We start from the raw sequence: 26,929 nt of genomic DNA on the forward strand, positions 1-26,929 counted from the left end.
CAAGCTAGACCTTAACCTGGCATATAATAACAATAGTTGCTAAAAATAAAATTATAAAACAATACACGTGAGCAACTTTTGTGATGTCTAGAAGATTATAATCTATGTACGTTGCAGCTTAACCAATCTTAACTCAGAATCTTAAGTAATCTTCGCTAAGATTTCTCCGTCAATCTCGCGACCTCGATGTCTCGAGAGCTGTGGAAGAAACAGGTAACTGCACTGTGCGTGCAGCGTAACAGTGTCGAATCGATTCGTGACAGCCAGTGTTCCAATTAACGCCATTGTTATCGATTACGGCACAGTGTAAACGATAGGTGAATCGATTATGACGCACGTCGTGTTCCATTTCCGATTGTTGTGACCGACGTGAGAATATTACTGGCAACGTTTAGAAATTAAAAAAAAATATTGTTCTTATTTTAAACGTAAAACCATTATTAATGTACGGATATCTGCCCGATAATCGAACATTTGGATAGACTCTTATTCAACGAAGATTACAGACAGTAACTCTCTTCTTCTGGTGTCGTGTCCTGGTGGAGTTTGGATTTATTTAAGGAAACCTGCCTTCAATGCTGCAGCTCTAAACGGCGTCCTGATATTAATCTTAAATCAAGTCCTGGGGTGTTTTCAACATGGGAAGAGTCTTATGTAGGGTTGTGGACTTACTTTTTCGATTTTACATTTTTTTAATCCCGTGGGGAAATCCTTAATAGGATATAGTATATATAACTTCATATATTATATTTAAATTATAGTTTCATATATTAAATTTCTAGTTGCCAATGGCGTTCTCCTAGTTACTAATATCTTAGGGTAGAGTCAATCTAAGATGCGAGTAGAGTTGAGTAGCGTCTTCGAGTAGTCAGGATATACGACGATCACCCCAATTCGCAGCTAAAGTGGCTGTTACGAGGATTGGAGTAGGATGGTATATCGTCCATCGACCTTCAGGTCTTCGGCCGCGGCCGAATAGCTGCGATGTTCCTTAGATTTTATTCTGCATTAATGCAAATGGATAAGACGATATGTCTTGTAGCGCATCACATGAAAAAAAAATACAGTAAGCAACCGACGGCTTTCGAAGCCGAAGGGTTCTGTAGACCCCTATTAAGTAGACCGACGATATAGTCAAGGTTGCGTGATGTGGGAAATCTGGATAAAGGCAACGCAAGACCGTTCGTCATGGCGATTTTTGTGCAAGGCCTATTGCAGTGGGCGCCTTACGACAGACATTATGATGATGAATAATTTATGTGTATTTTTTTTTATATAGTGAAATATTTTCATAATAGTGCAATTTTTTCTCTGACAACGTATGTCGATAATAAATGCGTCTTCCATACAGTTATATCGAAGAGAGATTTGTTTATATATATATATATATATATATATATATATATATATATATATATATATATATATATATATATATATATATATATATATAGATATAGATATATATATATATATATATATCTATATATATATATATATATATATATATATCTTGCAGATTAGTACACTATATTACAGGGAAAAATATAAACAAATATATATATGATACATTTTAAATTTTTTTATTAAAAAAAATTATGTTTCAGATATACAACACCAGACATTTACTATATACTATGGTATTTAAAGTAGTATGTGACATAGTGGTGAACATTATGCATTTAAGGGTTAAATTGTTTAAAAAGTTCTGACTGACGTGTATCAGCAACTTATATTCTTTATGATTACTTAATACCTGCGTGGTTACTAATCATATAATCGGTTCAATCAACCATATACAAACATCGTAAACACATAAATTTTAAAATTATTCAAGCGTGAATGATTGTACATGACAGAATGCTCCTGTCGTTATAAAAGTGATGTAACTAGAATTTATATTACCACATACTTTACCCAATAATTTTGTTATAAAAAAGTGAATTGTACGAAATTTAATATTCTTTTGTATTGTATTGTATGGTTAGTAACCACATAATAGCTTTTTCGAAACTTTTCCGGAAATTACTCGAGATTTCTCACTCTAAAATAATAGGGGGACCGGAAAGTAATGTCGCTTTCATAAATCAAATTCACACGACTACATTTTTAACAAGTTTTTATTCTATTCAGTAATATACGAGTATTCACCTCCGTTATCAATAACCTTTTGCCAATTAATTTACAAATTTTCAGAGCCGGAGTTATAAAAATCAATCGGTTTTTCTGTTAAATGTGTCGACAGAAACGACATTACTTTCCGGTCCCCCTAATACTTTAGACCTAGGTGGGAGGACTTGGGTGGAGTGACACTAAACCTTCTGTTTCATCTAAATTTAAGCTTAAAAAGTTTAATTATTATCTAATTCTTATTTTGATGTTAACGTTTGACATATTGAGCGCTTTGTGAAAAATTGAGTGTTTCCTTATAGTCCACGCAGCCCATCGGAATATTTTTTTTAATTTCCCTCCTCATCTTTTTGGGGACCTTCCGTTCTTCCCTGCCATGTTTGGGGCAGTAACGTTACGACTCGGGTAAAGTATTTTTCTTTTTACACAGAAACGACATTCCTTTTCGGTCCCCCTAATATATTACGTTCATTTATTTTTTCTATTATTATGCGACAGTTAATAACTTTTGACAGTATAAATTCTACATGGTCAGATAGTAAACATATATAATTTTTTAAGTCTAGTAATCCAAATTCTGAAAATCATGTCACTTAGTATGTTTTTATTATTTCTAAAGTTATTGATTTTTGGATAGTGTGCAAAATGTATTAATTGACAGTAAATGTGCTATACGTTCACCATCTTAAAACTTTTACATCAGTAACCCGTTACCCTGTTTAGCTGATATTCTTTTGTCAACGACTATAAATTCCTTTCAGTGAAGTTTTCTGCTCTAATACTTGAAAGACGGGAGCTTAGTATATATCTCTATTGGTACTATTGTGGTACTACTACTGTAATATGGGTATAACACACATATACAGGAGATGAAGTAGGAGGGGCAACAACAATGATTAATTACCGCATCTATATGTTGTAGAAAAAGTAACAAAATGATTAGAAACTTTGTTATCATTTAAATGTTTATTTTTTTATTTGAAATTGAAAAGCTGTCAAAGTTACTTGCTTAGGTTATCTAGTGTTAAATTTAAATTTATGTTGTGCTTAATTTCCAATAAACCGATAAATACCGTTGCGACGTTACCGGTAATTTTTTTACCGCGACCAACTTGTCCGTCCCGTTGCACATCGATCGACCGGTCGCTGATTGAGTCTCTTATCTGTATCGCTGTTAAACCAGACTGCATCGAATTGATTTTATTTTGTATTACTAATAAATGTTACATCCGTCAGTTATGATAAAGATGACATTGAATTAATGTGTGCTATGTTGTTGTCTATATTATTTTCAAAAGCGCGCCGCAGACGGTCGCTCGGGCCTTAAAGTTCTATAATGAAGGCCACGGATCAGCTAGCGCAACGAAGGGCACACATGACATTGTAAGGAAGAAACTGGGTGCAGATCGTTTCCAACAGGTCCTATTGGAAATTTATAGGGAAGTCTATGACCAGCAATGTGCGTTCTATGGCTGGAAATATGACGATGATATTCAATCTTTAAATTAGTGTTAATAAATCTTCGTAATTTAAATCATACAATTCAATAAAAATAAGAATGTTATTATGTCTTTAAATGGTAAAAGTGCGAAGTGTTAACGGTGATGACCTACGGCAATGAAATGTGGTCTCTTACTTCGATCCTCGCTCCACCTACTGGTTACTTTTATTTACATTTTATAGAAAACTTATGCCTAATTTATTTTCTAAATATACGGTCTTTTAATTTTAGCCTAATTTACATTTAATTTTATGCTCTACTATTTATTTTATCTTATATTTTAAAACACTTATTCTCTAATTTATTTACATCCTCAGTGTACCTATACTCTATTCGCCATGGAGGATGTTAGAATTTCTTTACGAGATCGAATCGAAATTGAACAGATCCGTGATCCATAGACGAACGAATGTGAACGACATAGCTTAGCAAATATGCAAATTGAAATGGCAATGAGCAAGCCAGATAGGACGCAGTATAGATAGCATCCAGGGCTATAAGGTTTTGGAGTGGAAGTCACGTAATATATAACGCATGACATCTACTAACAACGTAGATAGACAATCTAATAAAGGACGTCGGAAGACGTTAGTTGCTGATCGCTTGCAATAGGTACTGTCGAAATTAACCAGGGAGGCCTATGACCAACAGTGAACATACTAAAATGATAATGACGTAACAAATTATTTCTTTTTTTTCTGTATTTTCGTTACACCTTATAAATTACGTAAAACTACATACATACTCTACTAGTATGTTAGTTTCTAGTTGTTTCGTAAATTTAAGTTCATTCCCAGAATATACGGCAACTAACAATATAATTTTATATCCTATTTATTAGAAGTGAAACATATATTAAATGAGATGACTTTAACATAGTGCATTCAAAATAATTGTTTCATTACATTAAATATAGAAGAGGAACATATTAATATTATATATTTCCATATAATCTACAAGGGCAACTGCTTTAGAATATTATTGGCGTAAAAACAGGAAGCTATTAATGCAATTTATATGACATTCACCGCCCACACAATTAACCACATTTAAAGTCCAAACGTATAGTTATCGGACATGATTCATAGAAATTCGAATCTATTTAAATACGCATTTATTGACATCATTAATGAAGATGTTTGTAAAGGAAATATTCATATTTATAAAGAGGTGATACATCACTGGCGTATACACTATAGTTACCCAGGCATAATTTTTTTTTTATTTATTTATTATATAAAACATAAACATTAATAGGTAAATTAAACCAAATATAAAGTACATATTACTATAAAATAAAAACTAGACAGAGGATTATATATTATATTTACTGTATGTACGTACTTTGTACGTTGTGTGTATGGAGTATGTGTGTGTGTTTGATTAATGATACAAATTATTTTGTATAAAGTGTACATCATAAAAAATTTACATAGCATGTAATATAAAAATATAATTTAAATATTAAAAGCATAAAAACAAAGAAACTATATTCCAGACACCATTTATACTAGTATAAGTATCTTATTGGTAAATAATTACGTGCTAAGAATACGTTAACAAAATGTTCAAGTTGTTCAAAGTTTGCGACAAAAAGTCAGTTTAAATGCGTCGTTTGTACGGTGTGGACGTGTTCCATTGCTCCTATGATGATTGTTTCTATACCCTACGGAATAGTATTTAAAAAAGTTTTGCAAATCTTAGAACCTAACATAAATGTCATAATTATGATCCTTTTTATTACATAGGGTCATTAGTTATATAATTTTTTGGAATCAAAACGCTATATAGCTTTATCACCTATTTTAAATTAGCCTGTATGAAGATATAACGTTGAAATATATTACATTCATTAATAAATATACTCTATAGAAATACAACAACCAAATAACTTCTGACAATACAAAGTTTGTAGATAATAAACAATAATTAGTTTTATATACAGTAATCCGAGTTAACTCAAAATATTTTTTGTTTTTTTATTTTATTTTAGAGTAGAGTGTACATAAATTCACCCATTTAAAGCTTTAACACCTGTAAATAATCCTCCTGTATAAAAAATAACAATTATCACTACAGCACTTTTAAAAAATCATATGTAAAAGCATCTTTAAATCTCTTTACAATTGACGTAAATTTAACTCTGTCCGGTGAAATAGTAAACACAGTGTCACACGAATTATTACGTCCGAAAGCTTGCAATACGAGTTTCCGAACAGAAAAACGGGCGCCATTTGCATAAACGTCAACTTACTGTAGCGAGTCGCCAACCTACTTTGTTTTATAACCGCGAGGGCAGTCGTAGGTGTGACTCTTTAACGGGACCACTGCAATATCGTGACGTACACCACATTAACATAATGCTCGTTATAGTCCAGCAGATATGCGGCACACGCTACGTACTAAGTGCGGTAAAACAATGTGTTTTATACGATCGCTTGTTTAAAACTTGTTTACGAATTAAAAAAAAATACACACGCAACATATAAAAGTATCATAGCATTTATGCATGGTTACTAAAGTATTGTGTAACTATAGTTATATATTCCCACGGGCTATATAAGTATATACCACAGATTATGTAATATAACTGCAATTTAGTTTTATGTCGATCTATTTATTTTATTAGAACCTTATTGTTCAATTGGTCATATTAGTATACATATGCTGAATGCGGGCTGCGCAACAACAGGCATCGTGGCAATCTATGGCGGAGGCATATGCCTCATAGAGTCATTTATAGTAACCACTTATGTACGTCTAGAGAAGAATGCCAGAAGTAGCCAGTTTTCAAGGTAGTCTTCATTATGTAAGGTGTCGTAAAAAAAATATGTTGTGGGTTCTTCTGGCGCGTTTGGAATGCTTATAGCTTTAAGTCGAATAAAGCTATTATAGAAGACTTCAATTTTAAGTTCTATCAAATTGAGCTCTTCCAGCATTCTTCTAATCTTCGCTAAATAGACGCCCATTGCAAGGAATAGACCTCCTCCAAAGGTAACGATTGCCGGTCTTGCGCCGCTCACATCCAAATACTCCCCGTAACTTGACCTTAACAGCCTTCGATGAAAAAACATACTAAATATTTTTAGTAAGGATGTTTAAAAGTAAGCGAGTTTTCAAAACACAGTTACCAATCACAAACTGCTTTCGCGAACCGTTTTAATCCATATGTCTGCTTTTGTCAATAGAATTATTAGGTATTGTCAAGATATTAAACACTGCTCTGTACGTGAAGGCCAATTTAAAATTCTACAGTGGTTATTATCATTATCATATGATGAGACTGAAAATACTTTTAAAGCGATAAAATAATAGTTGGTAGGTAGTCAGGCTTTTTTCCTTATTTTCCACCCGGAATTAAATATTTATTGTCTTTTCCAGAGCTTGAATTCAATATTAAATTTTATTTTTCCGGCGTGTATCTTATAAAAGTATGTACTCTCTGTTCCAATGTATTCATAACCCTATTTTGTATGTTGCCGTGAAATCTTATCCGTGAATCTCACTGCTACTGCCCCTGCGGTACATGCCTTGCCTAGTATGGGGAACAACAGTACTTTAAATTTATAATGCAATGTGGTTTTATACTGTATATAAATAAAAAGGAAGAATAAAACATAGTTCTACCCTTCTGATCAGTTTTAATCGTAAAATGTACAATCGAGTTCAAAATTAAAAACAAATTGTCCAATTTTTATTAGTATTAAAAATGTAAGTCGACTACCGGATACAACCCGGAAGTGTTAACTGTATTCAAGTCAATTTCGAATTCAATATTTGTTATGCATCACGTATTCGTCCGAGTTTCTTGACGTTTCGAATGCATTATTAATAAGCTTATGTTGATACCGTTTCTCATCTTTTAATGCAAATAAATATGTGTAGACAAGACATCTACCATCTAACTTTTATAACTCAGTATTACAATACTGTGCCTTGCAGTGAATGTTTATCGGCTGATTGACTTAAATATATTTTACAAAACGTAATTTTGAATGGTGTTATTTAATTACTGAAGTTCCGTAGCCAATAGTGGTTACATTAACAAACATGTACTCAAACTTGTTTTTCTCCGGTGCATAGAAACAATATAGTGCACAAAATATAAAGTTTTTGTAACACAAAAAGTATTTTTATCTTGTAAATATGGTCCACATAAATTAGAAAATATTCTCATTAAGAAAATAATTTCAAACCTTATGCAATAACTTATTTATTGCTTAATCATATAATCAATAATCTTCGCAATTTGACAATACGCAAACTTTCATGTGGTAAACTGTTTCAAAATCTCCTCCTTCACATGAAAATACCTAGATTTCGTTTAGAGTTGACTTATTTCAGTCACCATATAGTCATTGATCAGCTTTCGCTGTGACTCTTGTTACAAGATCCAACCTACTATTTTTTAATTGTTAAGTTAGTCAAATGTTCCAACTTGATTAATATTTTGACAATGTGCACAAATAAATCCAATTATAAATTGTAAATAAATATTATTGCACGACTTGTTTGTGGCAGTTACGGTATACTATTTACTTTATTTCATACTATTTCTGATACATCATAACATTATATTTTATTTAAACTTAGCTGATTAAGTCTATAAAAAAATAGTTTTCAATTTTTAAGTTTATTCCGTATAGGAACAAGTAACCAATATAGCCTAGCGGATTGGAAGTTGAAGTGGCAGTGGCTCTAAGGTTCTGGACTGGAGACAACGAACCGGAAAGCGCAGCGCAGGAGGTCAGACGATCTGGATAAGGTCCTCAAGAGACCATTGTTTTGCAGGAATACCGGTTCGAAATGGTCCTATTGAAAATCTATGGGGATGGCTTATGTGCGACAGTGGATTCCCTAAAGCTAAAATATATGATGAAAACTGATGACGAAGACAATTCTTGGTATTTCGTTTTTGTGTTTGTACGATAATTTGATCCATTTTTAAATTATAATAGAATTAGTAGAGATAAGAGTTTATTGCTAATATATGCCGCTGTCGTCTGTTAATGACAAAAATACAGTTTGTGTGATAGATATTACAGATTAAGTGGGTAAAGCTCGAATCCGTTATGATATGATAAATATGTCTCATAAAATATAATCTATAGTGATGGGGTTTCATCATATCTAGGATAATATATACAGGGTGTTAATTTTAGTTATGAACTGTATTCAGAGTAATTGATTATTGTTGCTTATCGTTCTTGTTAAAGGGGTTTAACACCCTATCCAAAAGTCAACGGTTTCAGAAATATTAACGTACTTATAATAAACTAATAAAAAGTGTTTACAAAATTCAGATTTCTACATATTAATATTAATCATTATTCACGAACTGTCACTGCAGACTTTCTAGTGTCAAAAGTTATTGACCTGCCGAATTCCAACAGAAAAATTAAAATAATTAATGTAGAATATTTCATAGCGATCGTTTTATACAATGGGATTAAAAATAGATGTAGAAGCTGTTTTTGCTGAAAAATTAACTATGAATTTAAAGCCTTACAACCTATAAGTTCCTGGTATAAAGTAAAAATTTTATCGAAATATTCTATTTTTACTTTTGTTTACTTTAAAATGAGTATAGAATTTATTCATATAAGCACAAAATTATTTACATTGCAAAAATTATATACGTTTCGTTTTAAAAATCAAACGTAATATAAAATGTAGATTTGATTTTTATAGCAATATGAAAGAGCATGGCGCTCGTGGTATTTATTACTTCATATAAATATGGCCATGCTTGCAAACTACGATTACGCAGTAGAAAATAACGTCGCAGAAGTATACAGACTTCTGTATGGATCACTCAAAATTTAGCTGGTTCCAGTGGACGATGATGAAAAGACTAGATCTAACTGTTGAAAATTTTGAGCCTTGACTAGTTTAGTATGAAAGGAGTTGTGGACGGCGACGGCGCGTTGCAAAAGTCGATATTTGTAATTGATATGCAAGTTTTGTCAGAAGTCGCTTTTTAAAATATTATCTGACTATATTGATAGGTGAAATAAAGCCACCATTTTAGTTGAATATCGAAAGCAGAAACATTTTCCTACCTTCCTTCGGTTTACATAGCGGCCCGAGCCGTGGCTCCTCTGAGAAACCTCGGGCTTTGTTACTTTAAAAGAGATCAGCTGGGCGCACCCAGCCACCTGATACTCGCGGAATCTGCAAATGCCATTTGGGCAGCAGAGTCTTAAAAAAAACATCGTTTACGATTTGTGAACTGCTATTTCTTGTCACGCCAACCATAGACCTCTGTCGACTCCTTTACGAACTAAGGGTATACATATTTGCGGCGTCTTGCAAAACATGCATTCCTCCAGTGTTGCAATACTGTATATAATAACAGTGTTAAGTATAACAAAAATACATTTTACATATTTGATATGCGCTTAGAGTACAATATGTATTATACATAATATTCTTGTGCATGAACTATTTTAAAGTAATTATGTTAAATAAAAAAAATTGAGGTTGCCTTGTCATAAATATTTTTTTTGTATATCAAAATTAAATCACAGAAATGTGAAAGGAAATAAAATTGAAATTGCCCGAAAGAATTTCATTGTTATCAATTGAAGGATTTTATAATTGAATTTATAAATATATATTCGCATTTAACTCTAACATTAGTTAGAATTATCGCAACAATGATAATATAACTCTAATAAATTTGAAAACTTACATTAAAAATAAAATATTAATATGGTCATTTATTATTATGAAATATTAATATTAAAATTGCAAAATTAGTTCTCCACTAGAGAAGAAAGCATGAGAAAATTTGTTTAAACTCATCTCGTATAACAATGGGATATGTTAGTTTACCACGCCGCAGTAAAAAGGTGTCACTTTTATCAACTTTCGCTACAAACTGAAAGTACGGCCTAGAACTGCGAAAGCACACATCGTAATAGACTATACAATTCCGTTTACAATAAACAAAGTTTTTTTTAAAGGTATGACAAACATGTTTAATTAAAATGAATTTGATTAAAACATATTGAGCATTTTATTCGTCGTCAGCATCATGGCATACCTTCACACACGGTGTAACTGGTTGTTCTGGCTCATCTGTAAACAAGAATAATTAGATTTTTAAATAAATTTCGGTATTCAAATTTTAATTTTCATGTGTTCCATGTTTCCAAAACTTTTTTTCTTATACAATTTAGTTACATCATGTACAGTTTGAATCGTGACCAAAAAAAATTTAAAAAAAAATTCACGAAGCTTTTTACATGAAGAGTTTAATTTTCACTGTATATGGCATTCGAAATATTATAAATAAATATTCGATAAACATCTCTGTCTAAAAACACAGTAGTCATTGCTATATTATGAGCATTCCCGTGTTTACAGGAAAAAAAAAAATAAAATAAAAATTTACAACATGGATGTTTATCCATCGTGTAATTTTACTTATGAACATTTTTTAAATTATTTTCTACTGCATACATTGTTTACGACTATTCAAATGATTGGTCATTATTGAGATAATGATCGTTGGAACCAAAAGACTCGAGTGGCAACCACGAGCTGGTAGACGATGGATGGATGGATGGCGTGGATAGGTCTCCCACTATGCGAACTGATTGTATAGTTAGTCTCGGGAAGTGGCTGGATGCGGGTCGTGCAGAACGGTGATCATGGCGATTCTAGAGAAGGCCTATGGCCTTAAAAGAGCGAAATTCAAAATAGCTTTATCATACAAGATCATTACAAAAAAAAGATCATTACAACGTTTAGTTTCTGGTAGCTCTTAACGCGCCACCAACCGAGAAAAACTAACAAGAAATTCAAAAGGGTTTGTACTTTATTCACGATTGTATTTACATTTTTTTCTTTAAAAGTAAAAAAAAAATCCTGATATCTTTATCCTGAACATAATCTGAAATAGAGCGTCTCTAGCGGTGTGATGATGATACAAATAATTGAATGAAAACTGCGTGTTACCATTTCAAACTTACCAACTTTGAAATACTCTCCGGTTTCAATTTGTTTAATAACTTCGTTCTCTTCTTTGGCAATTCGCGCTTTCAATTTCGCATGTTCTTTATCGCGAATAATCTTTCGAGCTGCTTCTTCTTCGCGCCAATCCTCTTCAAGACTCGCGTACCTCGCTTGTTTGATTCGACCGTAAAAAATACCGAGTATAAGCAGGGAGAATCTCAAACCTCTTATTAAAGGTGATACGGGATACGGTGCACCGTACGGAAGGGACATTTTAATTCTTAATTCTCTTTCATTGCTTGATTACACCATTCTATATCTCCGATTATTAATTTCAAAAATCTTCGTCTAATAAAATGAACGTATATTGACAGCTTAATTTTTCTTTTTTCGTATTATGTGCCAGTTACATATTAGATTCCAAAAGTATTAACTTTAAAAATAAAACTATTTGGTTATATTTTAATGTACTCTTAGGGATATAATGAAAAAAAAATCAAAACAAATAATCATAAATAAAAAGAAAAAATTTTGGTTTTCAAGATTTTATAAATATATGTATTCAATGTTGTAATACAATTTTTAAATATATATTTTAATGTCATAAATTGACAAGATGAAGAGAGCGTTCACATGATAAACCGTATCGATTTTTAATCTTCGATCCATTAGCCTTGTTTTTTATGTTAAATATAATTTTATAATTTGTCGAAAACGATACTTTGCATACTTTTTTTTTCTTTAGTATATATTAACGCGCCAAGTTCGTTAACCTGGTCTCTTTACGGGATTCTGCGAAATTAACATTGCCCACATACCTGTTGTTGACTAGGTCAAGTGCAAACGGACATATTGTTATTTTTCTTACGCAGAGTTCATGTTGTTGGGAAGGCCAGTGGCCGATTGAATGCTAAGAATATACTGTCTCTGCTGTGGCGACCACCAATTATAGCAGACTGGCTCAACGCCAGTGTTGCCTGGCATTGTCGCAAAGTCAGCAGAAGTGAACATTTATCTAATCGATATCTATTACGTCAACAAATTTCATCTCTTTATAATCGAACAATCTCGACTACACTACTAATTTACTTTTAAATATTAAAAATTTCGTAACCTATGCTAACATAGTATTTACTTTCTTAAGGTGCGTTACGTCATCTATCACTTTTATTAAAAGTAAAGGATAATTGAGATTGGGAAGATCTAAATATAAAAATAATTTTCACAAGTGTCAAATTACGTATTGGCGGGAAATATAAACTACAACCGAACAGTTTCCTTTTTTTACTAACTACTTAAATAATTAAATAATACTACAGTTCTTTATCTTTGTCTCTCATTGGTAAAGAATGCTAATGATGTGGTCCAAACTTCAAATTTATAATTTCTGATATTAGGTTCCCATACTAAACTAAAGCATATATTATGTTCATGTTATTCCAAAAAAAACTTAACGCTATAAAATCCTTTTTTAAATTCTACTTAGAGAAAAAAGTTACTCTCGTTTCGAGATACAAGTTTGCGGCAGAGGCGCATTGTTGTCTTAATTAGCTTTAGACATTAAATGTCAAAAATAAATTAAAGATTTATCGTGCTTAAAGAAACATGTTAACAATATTTTTTCCAAAAATTATGATTTTTCCAAATTTATTTATCTGTCCTCGTTGACATACAATAAAGACTAATTGTTTTCTTATTAACTTTATTTATTTTGTTTAATTTTGTACTCACTACTCGAGAATATAAGTGAGGTAATTTTATTTACAGTGTATTAAACACAATTTAGTATTAAATATTTTCTAAATTTTTCTTTTTTATTACTATTTATTATATTTACATTTAAATAAGTTTAAAATGTAAATAACAGTAAGCCGTGCAATGTAAATCCATCGCGAGAGCCCATTTAGGATTACCGGAAACTCTAGGTAGGGAGGGACCGCTATTCTTGTCCATGTTTAAATGTCGATTAGTGTCAAAATCGATTTAAAGTGTTCGCCGAAACATCTTAGTGTTAATCGGTAATAAAATGGTCACTAACCACTGAAAGCCATATTTAAGTTACGACTTACAGTACAATCGTTACAGAATACCGTTCCATCAATTCCAATTACTGCTTATTACAAACCAACCTGACCTCCAGTTTAATTGAAATGTTTAATAATACATGATGGAAATCAATAGGTAAGGTCGTGACGTCGTGAGTTCAATAACAGAGTAGTATTATGGTGGCGAAGCATGAAATAGTACGTTGCGTAAGCTCAGTCGTGATTGTTAGAGCATTGTGATATAGAAAATGTCACGACCTCGTCCGTACGACGTAATGAGTCCGTCGCTCTGTCTGTTACAATGCTTAATTTTGTTTACGACTCCTTTAGTTGTTTTAGAGGCCGCTTAGACATGCAACCACCGTCATTAAATGTTATTTTAAAAATCAGACTTTACCCATCTGTAACAAAGGAAAGAATAATTTAAGTTAAAAAAATAATTATATATATATTAATAGTGTCGATGAGCCGATGTCCAGTTATATATTTCATATTAAAAAAATTATGACGTTATGTACTTTTTTCTCTGGTAAAAATAACAAACAGCTTTATTTATTACAACGCATTAAAATAAGTTGTAAAATTATTTATTCATCGTATAATTCAATATAGTCTTTGTCATATTCTAAAAGAAAGATTTGGCCGCATTTTTTTCTTATTTGCACTTATATGTAGCCGGGACGCACAGCTAGTCACAATTTAACTAATGAAGCATTTAAACAAAGTATATGTAATCCTATAACTCATTATGCAATTTAATAACAGCCATAGCATTTCCAAAATGTTTGATATTTTACGTGACATAAGAAATTCTGATAATTTTAAGATATTTAAACCTAAGGGTTGAAAATCTATACCTTGTACGCATTTTTAACATTTAATTGTATCTTTGACAAGAATCATAAATATTGCCATTTTTGGACGCGATGATAATAAAATGCGCATTTTATCATATAAAGCTTGGAAAAACAGTGTTTGTAGAGTTTTTTTTTGAGTTTGTATATTACTTTTTAAGGAGAGGACAGAGTAGAAGACAAATGTAGATGAGAGGTTAAAGGAAATCTTTGGGATCGTAACCATGAATCTAGTTGTACATAGTCAGGATACACACAATTAGATTAAGAGACTATCCGTTCGTTAATGCTGCCATTTATAAAATTAACAATATCTGTTAATGGGTCTAATATGACTTTGTTCCAAAAAACTATTGAGCTTTTTACCCACACGTACAACTTTATGGCTAACATTACTTATATAAAACGTTATCTAGGTAAAAAATTACCAAAACCCATTCTGCGATACAAAAGTGTAAATTTTGGTCATTTAATTTAATCTTGATAAGAAACCGGTACTGTAGTCACTCTTTCTTCGCGGTCACATCACAGTCCGTCTTTATTCGATTTTCTTTCTCTTTTACACACTAACAATTAAGGTTATTGCATTCTCTTTTTTACAGCCATGTTTTTCCAGTTCATGACTGTCATTCGGAGAGGGCGCTTGTTATAACAATTTTTTACTTTAAATACAATAACTATATATATTTTATGTAAGGACACTTAAATGTTGTTTAAAAAAAGTATTCTTAAGTTTAAGTTGCAAATATAATGAAAAAAAGTCAATAACATTGTATAGTTTTTCTTATCATCGATTAATTAACGTCTACTGTGGGGTGTGGTGTTTGGTAAAACTTGTCGATTTTTGTATTTATCTTACCAATTTACTTTGTGTCTTATGTAATATAAATAGAGATTTATTGTACAATGGTGTAAGTGCAGTGTTTTTTCGTGGTTGCAGAAGTCGTCATCAACGAAAACTACAACAATGACTACACCGGCGAAGCTTTATGGCCGAGAGTTGTCTGCCTACGATGAAGTGGATGTTGATGAACTGTTGGCGAAGCTGTCACAAGAGGAGCTGACCATGCTCGCCAAGGAAGTAGACCCTGATGTGAGTACTTTGTTATTCATATTTTTAATAGGAACACACAACACTTTTTCTTTCCAATTAGATTAGGTTGATTATTTTAAAAAATAAAGTTTCTTTATGATTCTCCTTAAGACCTCATCGCAATAGCAAATAAAATAGCAATCAATATCGCGTTGGTTAAAACTTAATAATAAATATTTCTACTATCTAAAAATCGTAATTATAGACAATAGTGTTGTTTGTTCTAAAATTCAAGATAATCAATGAACATTTTTAAGCAAAGGTTCCACTCAAGGCTTAAACCACGTCTTAAATGTTTAGAGGAATTTAAATTTGATAGTTTATTTTGTCTTCATAAAAGTAAAAAAGTAACACACAAAGTAAAAAGGAAACACCATAGGATTTTGAAGTACAAAATCTTAAACAAAGCTAACAGATAATAAAATAGAATGAATGTTATATTGAAAGCAATATAATCTTTTATTTTTGTTACTAATTCTTATAAATATTTAGTATATATTCTTTGAAATATATTATTTATAACATAAACAAACATAATTGTCCTTGAAAATTTACTATGCAATTTTTGTATGTTAATTTTAAATTTAATATGAGATAAAAATGCCCCAGAAATTAATATCCATTTAAACTGCTTACATATTTTATAATAAAGTAATAATTATTAGACAAAAATTCATAAAACAGATGTGATTCGAATTATACTAAGCTAAATATATGCAAATTATGTTGTCTTAATATTTTCTGTTTTTCCATTGTTATATTACCCGTATATTTATATTTAGGAAAAGATCTGAAATACAAGAGCACGTTACAACTCTTAGACCTTGAACGGATTTACGCAATTTTAATTATTTTATTTTTGTGAATTTGTATGATGTTAACATGGCTATGCTTATATTAACCACAATACATTTTTAAAACTAGAATATTTAAATAGAGATAACAAAAAAATTTGTGCATGAAATTACAAGTTTTGTTGAGAAAACTCTAGAACCCAAAAACATCAAATTATTAACATTAATATATTAATTATTTTCATCATCATTAATTATTATATAAAGTATTTGTTTTATGTACTATATGATGCCTTAAAGTTGATGTATTGAATTATTAAGGAAAGTGTCTTTGTACAAAAACACTTTCAGTATGAAAATAATATACTAATAATATATTACTGAACTATCTTTATTTGGACTAAAGATGCAAAGTTCAAAGTTCCTGTTTTTATTTTATCTGTTCATAACTTCATATTTACAATTTCTAAATCCAAAAAAAAATCTATAGCTGAATATAGATCTAAATATCAACAATGCCAAATGTATACTTACCTTTATCTCTCTAGGCCACAAATGTATTGAAGGCCAAATTAAATTCAAGCCAGCTAATTGTTGAAGCATGTACTTGCAATCTGATATTTCCTGTTTATAAATTTTGTTAAAATTCCAAATATTCAAATTTTGAAATTACCAGTATATATGGAAAAAAGAATTCATTCTGATGTAAATGCTACTAAAATGAATGAAAAATTTGTTTAAAGTGCTAACTCTGCTTTATGGTAGTACTACAGGCTTTAAAAAGTTTGTTTAAGGCTGTTCAATTGCTAGTCAATCTGCTGTTGAGGAAAATATTGTAAGAAATCGGAAAGTCAAAATTGTAAAGATTGGTGTTTGAGGGTTGTTAATAAAGGCAGCACCATGCCTGGCTGTACTAGATTATCAGTCTGGCTAGGTCCCACATACTACCAACATTACCTAATTTTAAAAGCCATGCATTACAATATAGTTTGTTATTTGCATAATCATCAGCCCAATGTATGTTTTCTTTATATTATCTTTCTTGTGAATTATTTTTAAAATTTTTGCTGAAACCATAAGACCAAAATTTTGTCTATTAAAATGGTTATGAAGCTCCATTTAGTGTAAATTTCTTTGTATTATTACATTTGAAAATAATAAAATGTTGTATACAGTGATGTTATATCTTAACTAAGATATGTCTATAACATCAAGCCAATTTTTTAAATCTGGTACACAGAAAATCATAAAAAAATCATTGGTTTTTGTTACACAAGCAAATGTAAATTAATTTTACATGACAGATTATAATTTATAAAATAATATATTTGTAAATATAAGAGAAAGGTATATAATATCATGTAATGCAAAAAATTTAAACTGGTTTACTATACATAATATTATATAATGAGATATTTGTACACAATGACCATTAACTTGTTTCAGAATATATGCAATTATTAAATTTATATATATATATTTGAAACTGGCCACAAGTTTTTAACATTGCAATGTATATCACATTGCGTATCACTGTGATGTAGTGTGTTGTGATATAATCTAGAATAAAAAATTCATGTTTCATATATGTTGTTATGGATAGTTTTTTTTTTTAATCTCCTATTTACAATTTGTGTTCCTAGCCTTGAGTTTAGGTCCCTTACGGTGCTAACACACTTGTAAAGTTGAATAGGGATGTTATGAAATACCTCTATTTTTGTAAAAAAATTATTCATCTTATATTTAAAATATTAATATTATTAAATTCACATATTTGGTTAAAGTAAAAGTATTGTATACAGACTGCTTCCAATTGGTCCTATTGGAAACTTATGAAGGACTTATGTCCACCATAGACACCTCATGGCTGAAATGATGATAAATGAGGTTGATAATCCATAAAAGACTGTACAAAGGATTAGACATTTTCACAGTAATCTATATATATAATTAACTACTACTTCATGGTTGTTGGTTTAACAATGACATCATTTATTCCACTGGATTGTGAGTTTGCCTAGCTTTCATATCACATTAGATTGTTTCATGGAGTGAGTTTATGCTTGTGTGTGAAGAAGAATCTTTAACTGAGGCATTCATGTGATACACATTTAACATTCCAATATGGAAGAAGAACTTTTATATCATCTTGTTAAGTTGTAAGATGTCCTCTGCAGGACATGGACTACACATCACCAATAATACCCTTGGAAGATGCATGTGTCTTCTAATAACCTTAACAAGATTGTTTGGTCATTTTATGGGTAGACATTGTATGACCTTGAGGTCCCAGTGGCCATCAATTCCACGTGCTATGTGGCCTGCCCTTGTTACTTAATTATTTTATGAATATCAGTAGCTTATACAACTACTTGTTATGGAAAAGTACTAAACTCTTATATTAACAATACAAAAGAAGCACTTAATTGTAAGTATCTGTTTCACAAGTGTAATCAGGGTAGGCGCCCTAATTACTTATCAACTTCAAATAAGATTATACTAGTGTTTTATGATGTAATAACTAATTTGATAAGGGTTTTTGAGTTATTCACTGTTGCAATTGTTGTTGCTATTGTAAAATATTTATGTACTGAATTTTAATAATAGACCATATGGTTACACATAGTTAAATGACCTTCCAAAGAAATTTTATTATTATTCAAATAGTTGAAGTCATCAGTCTTTATTAACAATATTCATCTTTATTATTATACTACAGATTCTCTTTCTTATCATCTTTAGCAGATAGACACTCATTAAGGCACCGGCCTCTCCTAAAGATCATCATAATGACAGATTTTGCACTGCCCACATTCAGAAACTTCTTGTGACATTAACTATGTCATAGGTCATGTACACTTGTGGTCGCAAACAGAACTTTTCGGCCCCAATGGTCATTGATGTGCCCCGCCCATTGTCACTTTAGACTCGCAATTCTTTCGAGGTACACCGCTGACCTTGGTTCTTCTACAGATCTCCTCATTTCCGATTCGATCTCGCAACGAAACTTCAAGCATAGCCCACTCAATTGCTCTCCATGTGACCTTGAGTATTTTTATGAGGCCTATCATAAGTGACCACGTGTTGGATCATTGGTCGTCGTCTTCAGAAATTGCGGTATTTCTTTTGGTTTCCCTCTATTGGGGACCACCTGTTTCCCATCCATGTTGAAAGGCAGGGTTTACAGATTATTTAGGGTAAAAGTGCTTCATAATTTACATTTATTTCTTCTATTTGTCTTATGATCTTTCATATTTCTATCTTTCATTCATTTTCAATTTTTTCACTCTTTTATTTTAGACATTAATTATATTTCTTATGATTACAATTACATTTGTCTTATGCTATTTAAAACTATGTCTATACTTATGCTATGCTGACAATATTGTTTATGTACTATTTTATATAATGCTATTTCTTAAGCTTATTCTACATATTAGACAATAGTTAATTGGTAAACATGTTTTTTAATCTTAGTATACTGGTGATTGCCTATGATGCAGTGTCAATAGCCGGCAGGCAAACTATTTTAATAATTTTCTATATGCATTTAGAAAAATAAACAGTATCTTAGTTGTCTATGATAGTTATAATGTTCTGCACACCACATTGACTGTGTCTACATTGTTCAAAATTTTATCTTCCAGGACAACTTTCTCCCTCCCTCGCAGCGGAATAACTACGCGTGTGAAAAGGACCCTACTGGTCCTCTGAACCGCAAGAAGCTGATCGAGCACATCAACAAACAAGCATTGGAGACCCCCGATCGGCCGGAGGTCAAACCCTATGTGCCTGGAGTTATACGTGGCAAGAAGGTAAGCGTTTTGATCTAAATTCAATTCCATTTGGTATGAGTTGGATGTGTGCCCATTAGGTGGACAGATGACCTCATTAAAGTCTTTGGAAAATTGTTGGATTTGGCTGTTTCCAACTGTCCTATTGGGAATATATGAGGGAAGGCAATGTCAAGATCTAGAAGTGCTATGGCTGACATGATAAAGGTGATGTTTATTGTAGTCAATCTATTAGGGGGACTGGAAAGTAATGTCACTTTCTTAAGCTAAATTCACATGACTGCATTTTTAACTAGTATTTATTTGTAATTAACAATATAATATTCACCTTCGATATCAACAACCTTTTGCCATCTAGTATACAAATTGTCAATGCAGGAGCGGTAAAAATATAACAGTTTTTCTGTAAAATTTGTCGAGATAGCATTTTGGACATCATCAAAATTTTCTAATTTTTTGCCATTAATGTTGTAGTGATCGAAATAAATGGTAATCTGAGGATGCAATATCAGGCGAGTATGGTGGGTGAGGCAGTACCTCCCACACCAATTTGTTAATTTTGTCTAAGTTTTGCACATGTTGCAGAATAATCTCTAATATTTCACAAACTACTCAAAAGAGTACACAACAGCTATGAAAGTGATGCGAACACAAGTAATTAGTTCTTGATTACAAAAATATAAATTGAAAAAAAATTAAGCCAGGCACAGTCTTTTTTTTAACAAGTTTGGTATCCTAACAAGAATTTATAAAATAAGTAACTCATTTTGTTATTAAACAATCAAACTGAAGCATTATAGCACAGTCAAACACCTGAGAAACTAAAATGTCACAACTTTTTACATTGTAATATGCCTGTTATACCATATACTTATACGGGTTATTGTTTATTAGTGTATAATATTTAAAGCTTTTACGCCTATCTCCTGAATAACGTGATCACTCTGAAATATTATTTTTTTTCTATTGGAATGCAAGAGTTCAATAACTTTTGGCAGTGCAGTCTGCGAGGATAAATAAACCACGATTAATTTTAATATGTAGTAATGCTAATTTTGAAAACGTTTTTCTAACTATATTATCATAATACTAATGATTATTTTTAAATCTTTTTTTTTTGATTTTTTGGATAGTGTATATACTATACAATGATTAATAGCTAGTGAGCTATACATTCACCCCCCTAAAGTTTTTACCTTTTTTAAACTATCAATTTGTATAATGATCATAAACTGCGGGGAATCGAACGCACGACCTTAAATTGCCTCTCCCAATTATACACCTGTTATTCATGCGACGTGACGTCATAGAAGGATAACCTAATAGGAATGTGTCATAGTATATTATGGGCAATAGACATGAAGGAAGTTTTAAATTGGCGCTAATCAAGCTACAATGGCATGGATATGTTTAAATAGCTTTGATTAAACGCTTTCAAGGTTTCTATGCCTAGTAATGTTAGTACTTCAATAAACTAATTGACTTATCAAACTATAAATTAACAAAGTATACATTAAATTCGGAATTATGTGTACAAGTTTCTAGAAGTGCATGTGCATTCAATAAAAAGCAAAATATTTTCACTGATTATTTGGTAATATTATAAATTGAATTAATTTTTTACATTATAATCATCTATCTATTATTGTAGGACTAATGCGCCAAATTGGCGAATGGTGACCATAATTTATTTGCCACGTTAGTAAGTTTTATTAATTTTTGTAGAAATCACATTTGCCTGTTTACATGGAAAGTTTTTAAAATGGACAGACAAGAAAACAATAGGAATAGATAGTCAAATGTACATCTGAACATGGCGATATCTTCTTCATTCTGCAATTTCATGATAGAATGTTCGAGATGCATTATCCTTACAAACTAAATCAATAGTGCTTGTCTTCGCTTATGGAAATTGGTGAAGCTATTTACATTAATATATTTATTTAAATAATTCGTGCCAAATGAATAATATAGACATGTATTAAGGATTAAGGAATATGAATTTAATAATGTGCAAATTCAAATTATTAGATCATTAAGGTTACCTTAATAACCTTTAGTTGTTTTTCCTCATGTTTCGATTGTTTTGATAACTGGTATAAATTGTGATTGAGAAGATGCTAATGTAAATAACTTTAAAAAAGTTAAACAACCACACTTAATAATCCAATTACATTTGAAATTACTATTAAAATGTGTGTATGTATATCCAATAGTGAAATTTAAAATTTGAACATTAAATTTTTATTTCCAGTGGATTCCCCCACCACCTCCAGAGAAGGTTCGTGATGCTGAGGAACAGATTACCATTGACCTCGGTGACGAGTATGAACAAGCACTTACTTCGGCAACTCAGGAGGAGATCATTGATTTGGCTGGTAAGTTATTTTAGAATTTCATAAAACAGGTACTTCCAAAGGAATTCTTATATAACACAAAGGACTTCTTAATAAATATTCATAATGAATTTCGCTATAACGGCACTACAAAAAACACCTTCGAATTGTTGACTCTTCTTTTGGATACTTCATAACTTTAAGTTAAAGGATACCATTAAAAGGGAGGTCAATCTGATTCTCGTGATTGTTTCAGCCCATAGATACTCACTACAAGGCACATAGGTCTCCCCCTATGATTTTAATGAGGGGATATATCGTAATAGTCACACTTGGCAGCCATGTTGGCGAATGTAGTGTCGTGTTCTGATACAGAGAACACAGTGCAGCTTAGCAGCAGTAAAAAAGCAGGAACTATTTTTGTAGTATGTCATACAAGCAGGAATAGTCATTCGTCTCACTACCATCGGCTTCTTAAATTTTATTTAATACGAAAGTGCTTTCCATAATAAGCCGACTTGTTGAGTGTTATAAATTTGCTTTCGAATAAGCAATCTGGAAAAAGTGTATGAGTGCCGTAGCGAGCGTAGACTGCTATTGACTGAAATTCGCAGTCAACACTTCCCCCCGTCACGCCGCGCGCACCTTTGGCGCAGTACTGCGGTTACGGTAGCAATATAGCTTACTGTAACAATTTATTAGTATGTATATAATTAATATATGTCATTTTATTGTAAATACTAAGATAAATATGTAAATATAAATATTCCTTTCAACAGCTATTCTTGGTTTCCACTCGATGATGAACCAGGACCAATACCACGCGTCGTTACTGAACAAGGGGCAACCAGTCGGTCTCGGCTGGGATGGCATTACCAAAGCTACCAAACCGAAGGTACTGTTATATTACATAACAATTAGATCTTTATAAGTATAGTACATCACCATCCAAATTATAATTAAATTTCCCTATAAAATTTTTGTTATTTTACCTATAAATTACAACGAAAATTTTTTAATTTGATTTTCAAATTGTTATTTTTAAAATTTATTATTTGTTACGTTTCAATGTTATATTAATTTACACAATTGTTATTACATATATATATATATGCAAATAGATGGATATGTTTTTTTTTAAATTTTGTGCAAATAATTGTAGGTGTACCCGATGGACCCTCCCAATGACACAGATCCCGACGAGACCATCAAGAGGGTAAAAGAAAACGACCAGAAGCTTACTGATCTCAATTGGAATAACATTAAGGTATGTTTAATACTCAAGACACTACATTTCTCAATTTTGTTAATGTGATAATGTTGTGTACAGCGCCATCTCATGTAAGTTTTTTTATTCTATTAGATACTAGATAACCTAAGGACCAATATGTTGTCTTTGATGCTAATAGTAATAAATTCTTATAATTTTTAGCCTATTTTCTACTTACCAGGGTATCTCTGTTGATTTGAAGACTTCATCCTCATAATATCTGCCGATAGGCGCCCATTGTAAGGCATGCGATGACCGGTCTTCTGCTGACCGCATCCAGCGACTATCGCGATCTTAACTATGTCGTCGGTCGCAATGTAACAATCTTTCGGATCCAACAGGCATTGGTTGCACTAGTGATATGCCTCGCCCAATGCCGAGCAATTTTTCGGACTATGTCAGTTGCTGGTGTTTTTCGCAAGCATTGAAAATAAGACTTAATGCAGACCAATGTGGCATGACGGGTGGTTTTTCAATTAAAAATAAGCAATTTTAAAGTACTGGAGAAATCAGAAATTTGTATAGTGTATGTTAAGCATGCTCAATAAAATGATGAACAATATTGCAGAACATCAGTGACGAGAAATTCGAAAAGCTGTTCGAGGGTCTGAAGACGAACACCCACCTGGAGGTCCTGTCGCTAGTAAACGTGGGTCTAAACGACCGCACCGCGCAGCTGCTGGCCGACGCGCTGCAGGCCAACAGCACCCTGCGCGTCGTCAACGTTGAGACCAATTTCATAAGCCCTGCCGGCGTGGTTCAGCTAGTCAAGGCGCTCTTGACCACCACCAGCGTTGAGGAGTTCCGGGCTTCCAACCAGGTAATTTATCTATTTATTTTATGAAAACACACTGATAAAAATAAAGTTAAAAGTAAAACTAAATAACTAAAATAATTAGATAGTCCGCCTATAGAAGTAAGTCAGGCTACTTATAATTATAATCAACATCCTTTGCCAATACACGGCACGATTGGTTACAAGGTAATACGTGGTGAATAGAAATAGCTGTTAACGCTTTTAAAGGGTGAATGCATTGCCTATTTGTCAGCAAAAAGCCTTGAAACTTTTACACCTAATCAACCTCCTTTAAGTGATCACTCTGAAACATGTTATAATAATTTGTTTTTTATTTTACAATGTGATAATGAACAAATGCGAATTTTAGAAACCAGTTTTCTTTACCTCATTTATTATTTGTGAAACTTTTCATTCTTGAAAGTTTTTTGATTTATTGATAGCAAACAAAGTTTTGGTGACCTCACAATCAAACGTAACATTTGTATATTATTATTTCAAAGTAATATTGTGAATGCCATATACAGAGCAAGCAGACAAACAATGAATTCGTCAAAATTGTTTCTTTTCTTATAATAATACGGTGTTACGTTTTCTAAAGGTAGTGGTTACTAGTAACGAAATAGAAGGAGAATATATATATATATATATATAAATAGAAGGTCCAGTTGGCAAAAGAAAAATTTGCCGACCATATAAAAGATGGAGAAATGATATTTCCGAAATCAGGAAGGGGGTGTGTGAACAAGGCAAAAGATAAGAAATAAAAGCATGGAATATGCTGCAGGGAGGCCTACACCTTAAGACAAGTCCAAACGAAAGAAAAAATATGGTTAACAATTTAATTAAGGAAACACAAAGCAGAGATATTTAACATTATTTGACACTAAACATTATTTGAAATGTTGTTTTTTTAAGATTTAGAAATAAACAGCTTCATCTATTCTTACATTCATTCATAGCTTCTTAATTTAAAATTTTGAGCAAAACGTTTTATATTATTCCATTATATATTATATTGTTCAGCATAATTTATTATACTCTACATCTAAGTTATTTCACTAATGACAAACATACACTTCAAATTTTATATATGCTAGGCACTTATGGTAGTGATGCCGATGTCCCACCACTTGGCTGCTCTCTGGCTAATCAATCACATTTTACTTTTCTTTTGCATAGATTTAATTCGTATATACTTTAATTCCAGCGGTCGCAAGTACTAGGGAACAAGATAGAAATGGAGATAACGGCCCTGGTTGAGCAGAATCCAACACTTCTGCGGCTCGGCCTACACCTGGAGTACAGCGACGCGCGGCACCGCGTGGCCAGTCACCTGCAGCGCAATATCGACAGAAGTGAGTTCCTTTATGTTTATGCGCTCTTGGTACTAGCTCGCGGCCGACCCTAGCGCAGCGGTGTACGTCGTCGATCAATTTCACACAGGGCCAGAGTCATTCAATGCTCTTAATAGTCTAAAAATGTATACAAGATTGTCAGATTATGTGTTCCTAGTACTACTAGCTCATGGCCGAACCTGTGTGTAGCAGCGGTTAACGTCGACCAGTTTCTCGTGCAGCCAACTTATGCAACAGAGTCAGTAGGCATTCATTGCTCTTAAGTCTAGCACAGTGTACCAGATTGTCAGATTATGTATTCCTGGTACTATCTAGTGGTTGAATAAGTGTGCAGCGGTGTGCAACAACCGGTTTTCTTCCCTACAGCCAAACTTATATGTTTAGTCATTATTCAATGCTTTTAATAGTCAAGCAATGAGTACACCGTTAGGTTATATGCTCCTGATGCTAGCTCGTGGCCGAACCTGTGTGTAGCGATGTACGTCGACCAGTTTCTCGTGCAGCCAATTTATACAGGGTTAGTTCATTCAATGTTTTTAATAGTCAAGCAATGAGTACAAGACTGTTAGGTTATGTATTCCTGGTACTATCTCTTGGCCGAACATGTGTAGCGGTGTACGTCGGTCGACAAGTGTAGCAAAGTGTAAAAAACCGTCAGGTTATGCGATCCTGGTACTTGCATCTACAGTTATGGTCCACCTAATGCTGACCTTCAGAAGTTTTATAATTAGAATTGAGTTTCAAATGAATGTAATCAATATGTCACAATCACACGTTCAAGAAAGGCAGGCAACATAGTGCAGAACAGATATTCGCTGGGACCTTAAGGTTCTATAGACCAATGACCAGCAAGCGCAAAAAACTAATTGTTTTCTGTGAGGTTAAAAGTAAGCATTGTACAATATTTGATGTACAATTGCAGTATCAATAAATGGGAACAGGCCTCTAGCAAAAGAATAACATTAATTTAGTAACTTTGAATAGATCATTTTGGAA

General features: G+C 32.1%; 1 protein-coding gene across 6 annotated transcripts in view; it reads left to right on the top strand.

The window, feature by feature from the left end:
* Positions 1–26,929, top strand: part of tmod (tropomodulin) — a 105,481-nt gene that overhangs the window by 71,554 nt on the left and 6,998 nt on the right. For 4 of the 6 annotated variants that reach the window (XR_011109059.1, XR_011109058.1, XM_068775393.1 and 1 more), the window contains exons 2-8: positions 15,433–15,585; positions 20,027–20,194; positions 22,428–22,551; positions 23,289–23,404; positions 23,672–23,776; positions 24,348–24,599; positions 25,786–25,933. Coding sequence is in view for 2 of the 6 variants with exons in the window: in XM_068775393.1 (XP_068631494.1) it covers positions 15,433–15,585; positions 20,027–20,194; positions 22,428–22,551; positions 23,289–23,404; positions 23,672–23,776; positions 24,348–24,599; positions 25,786–25,933 (1,066 nt within the window). In the remaining 4 variants the exon portion in view is untranslated. Of the gene's footprint in view, positions 1–15,116; positions 15,185–15,218; positions 15,320–15,432; positions 15,586–20,026; positions 20,195–22,427; positions 22,552–23,288; positions 23,405–23,671; positions 23,777–24,347; positions 24,600–25,785; positions 25,934–26,929 lie in introns of those variants that run through there. The other 2 variants (XR_011109060.1, XR_011109061.1) reach the window with 2 other exon arrangements.

Source organism: Battus philenor, unplaced genomic scaffold (genome assembly GCF_028537555.1).
Source record: "Battus philenor isolate CCGP_79_NKW_IND1 unplaced genomic scaffold, ilBatPhil1.0.hap1 SCAF_8, whole genome shotgun sequence".
Classification (NCBI taxonomy): domain Eukaryota; kingdom Metazoa; phylum Arthropoda; class Insecta; order Lepidoptera; family Papilionidae; genus Battus; species Battus philenor.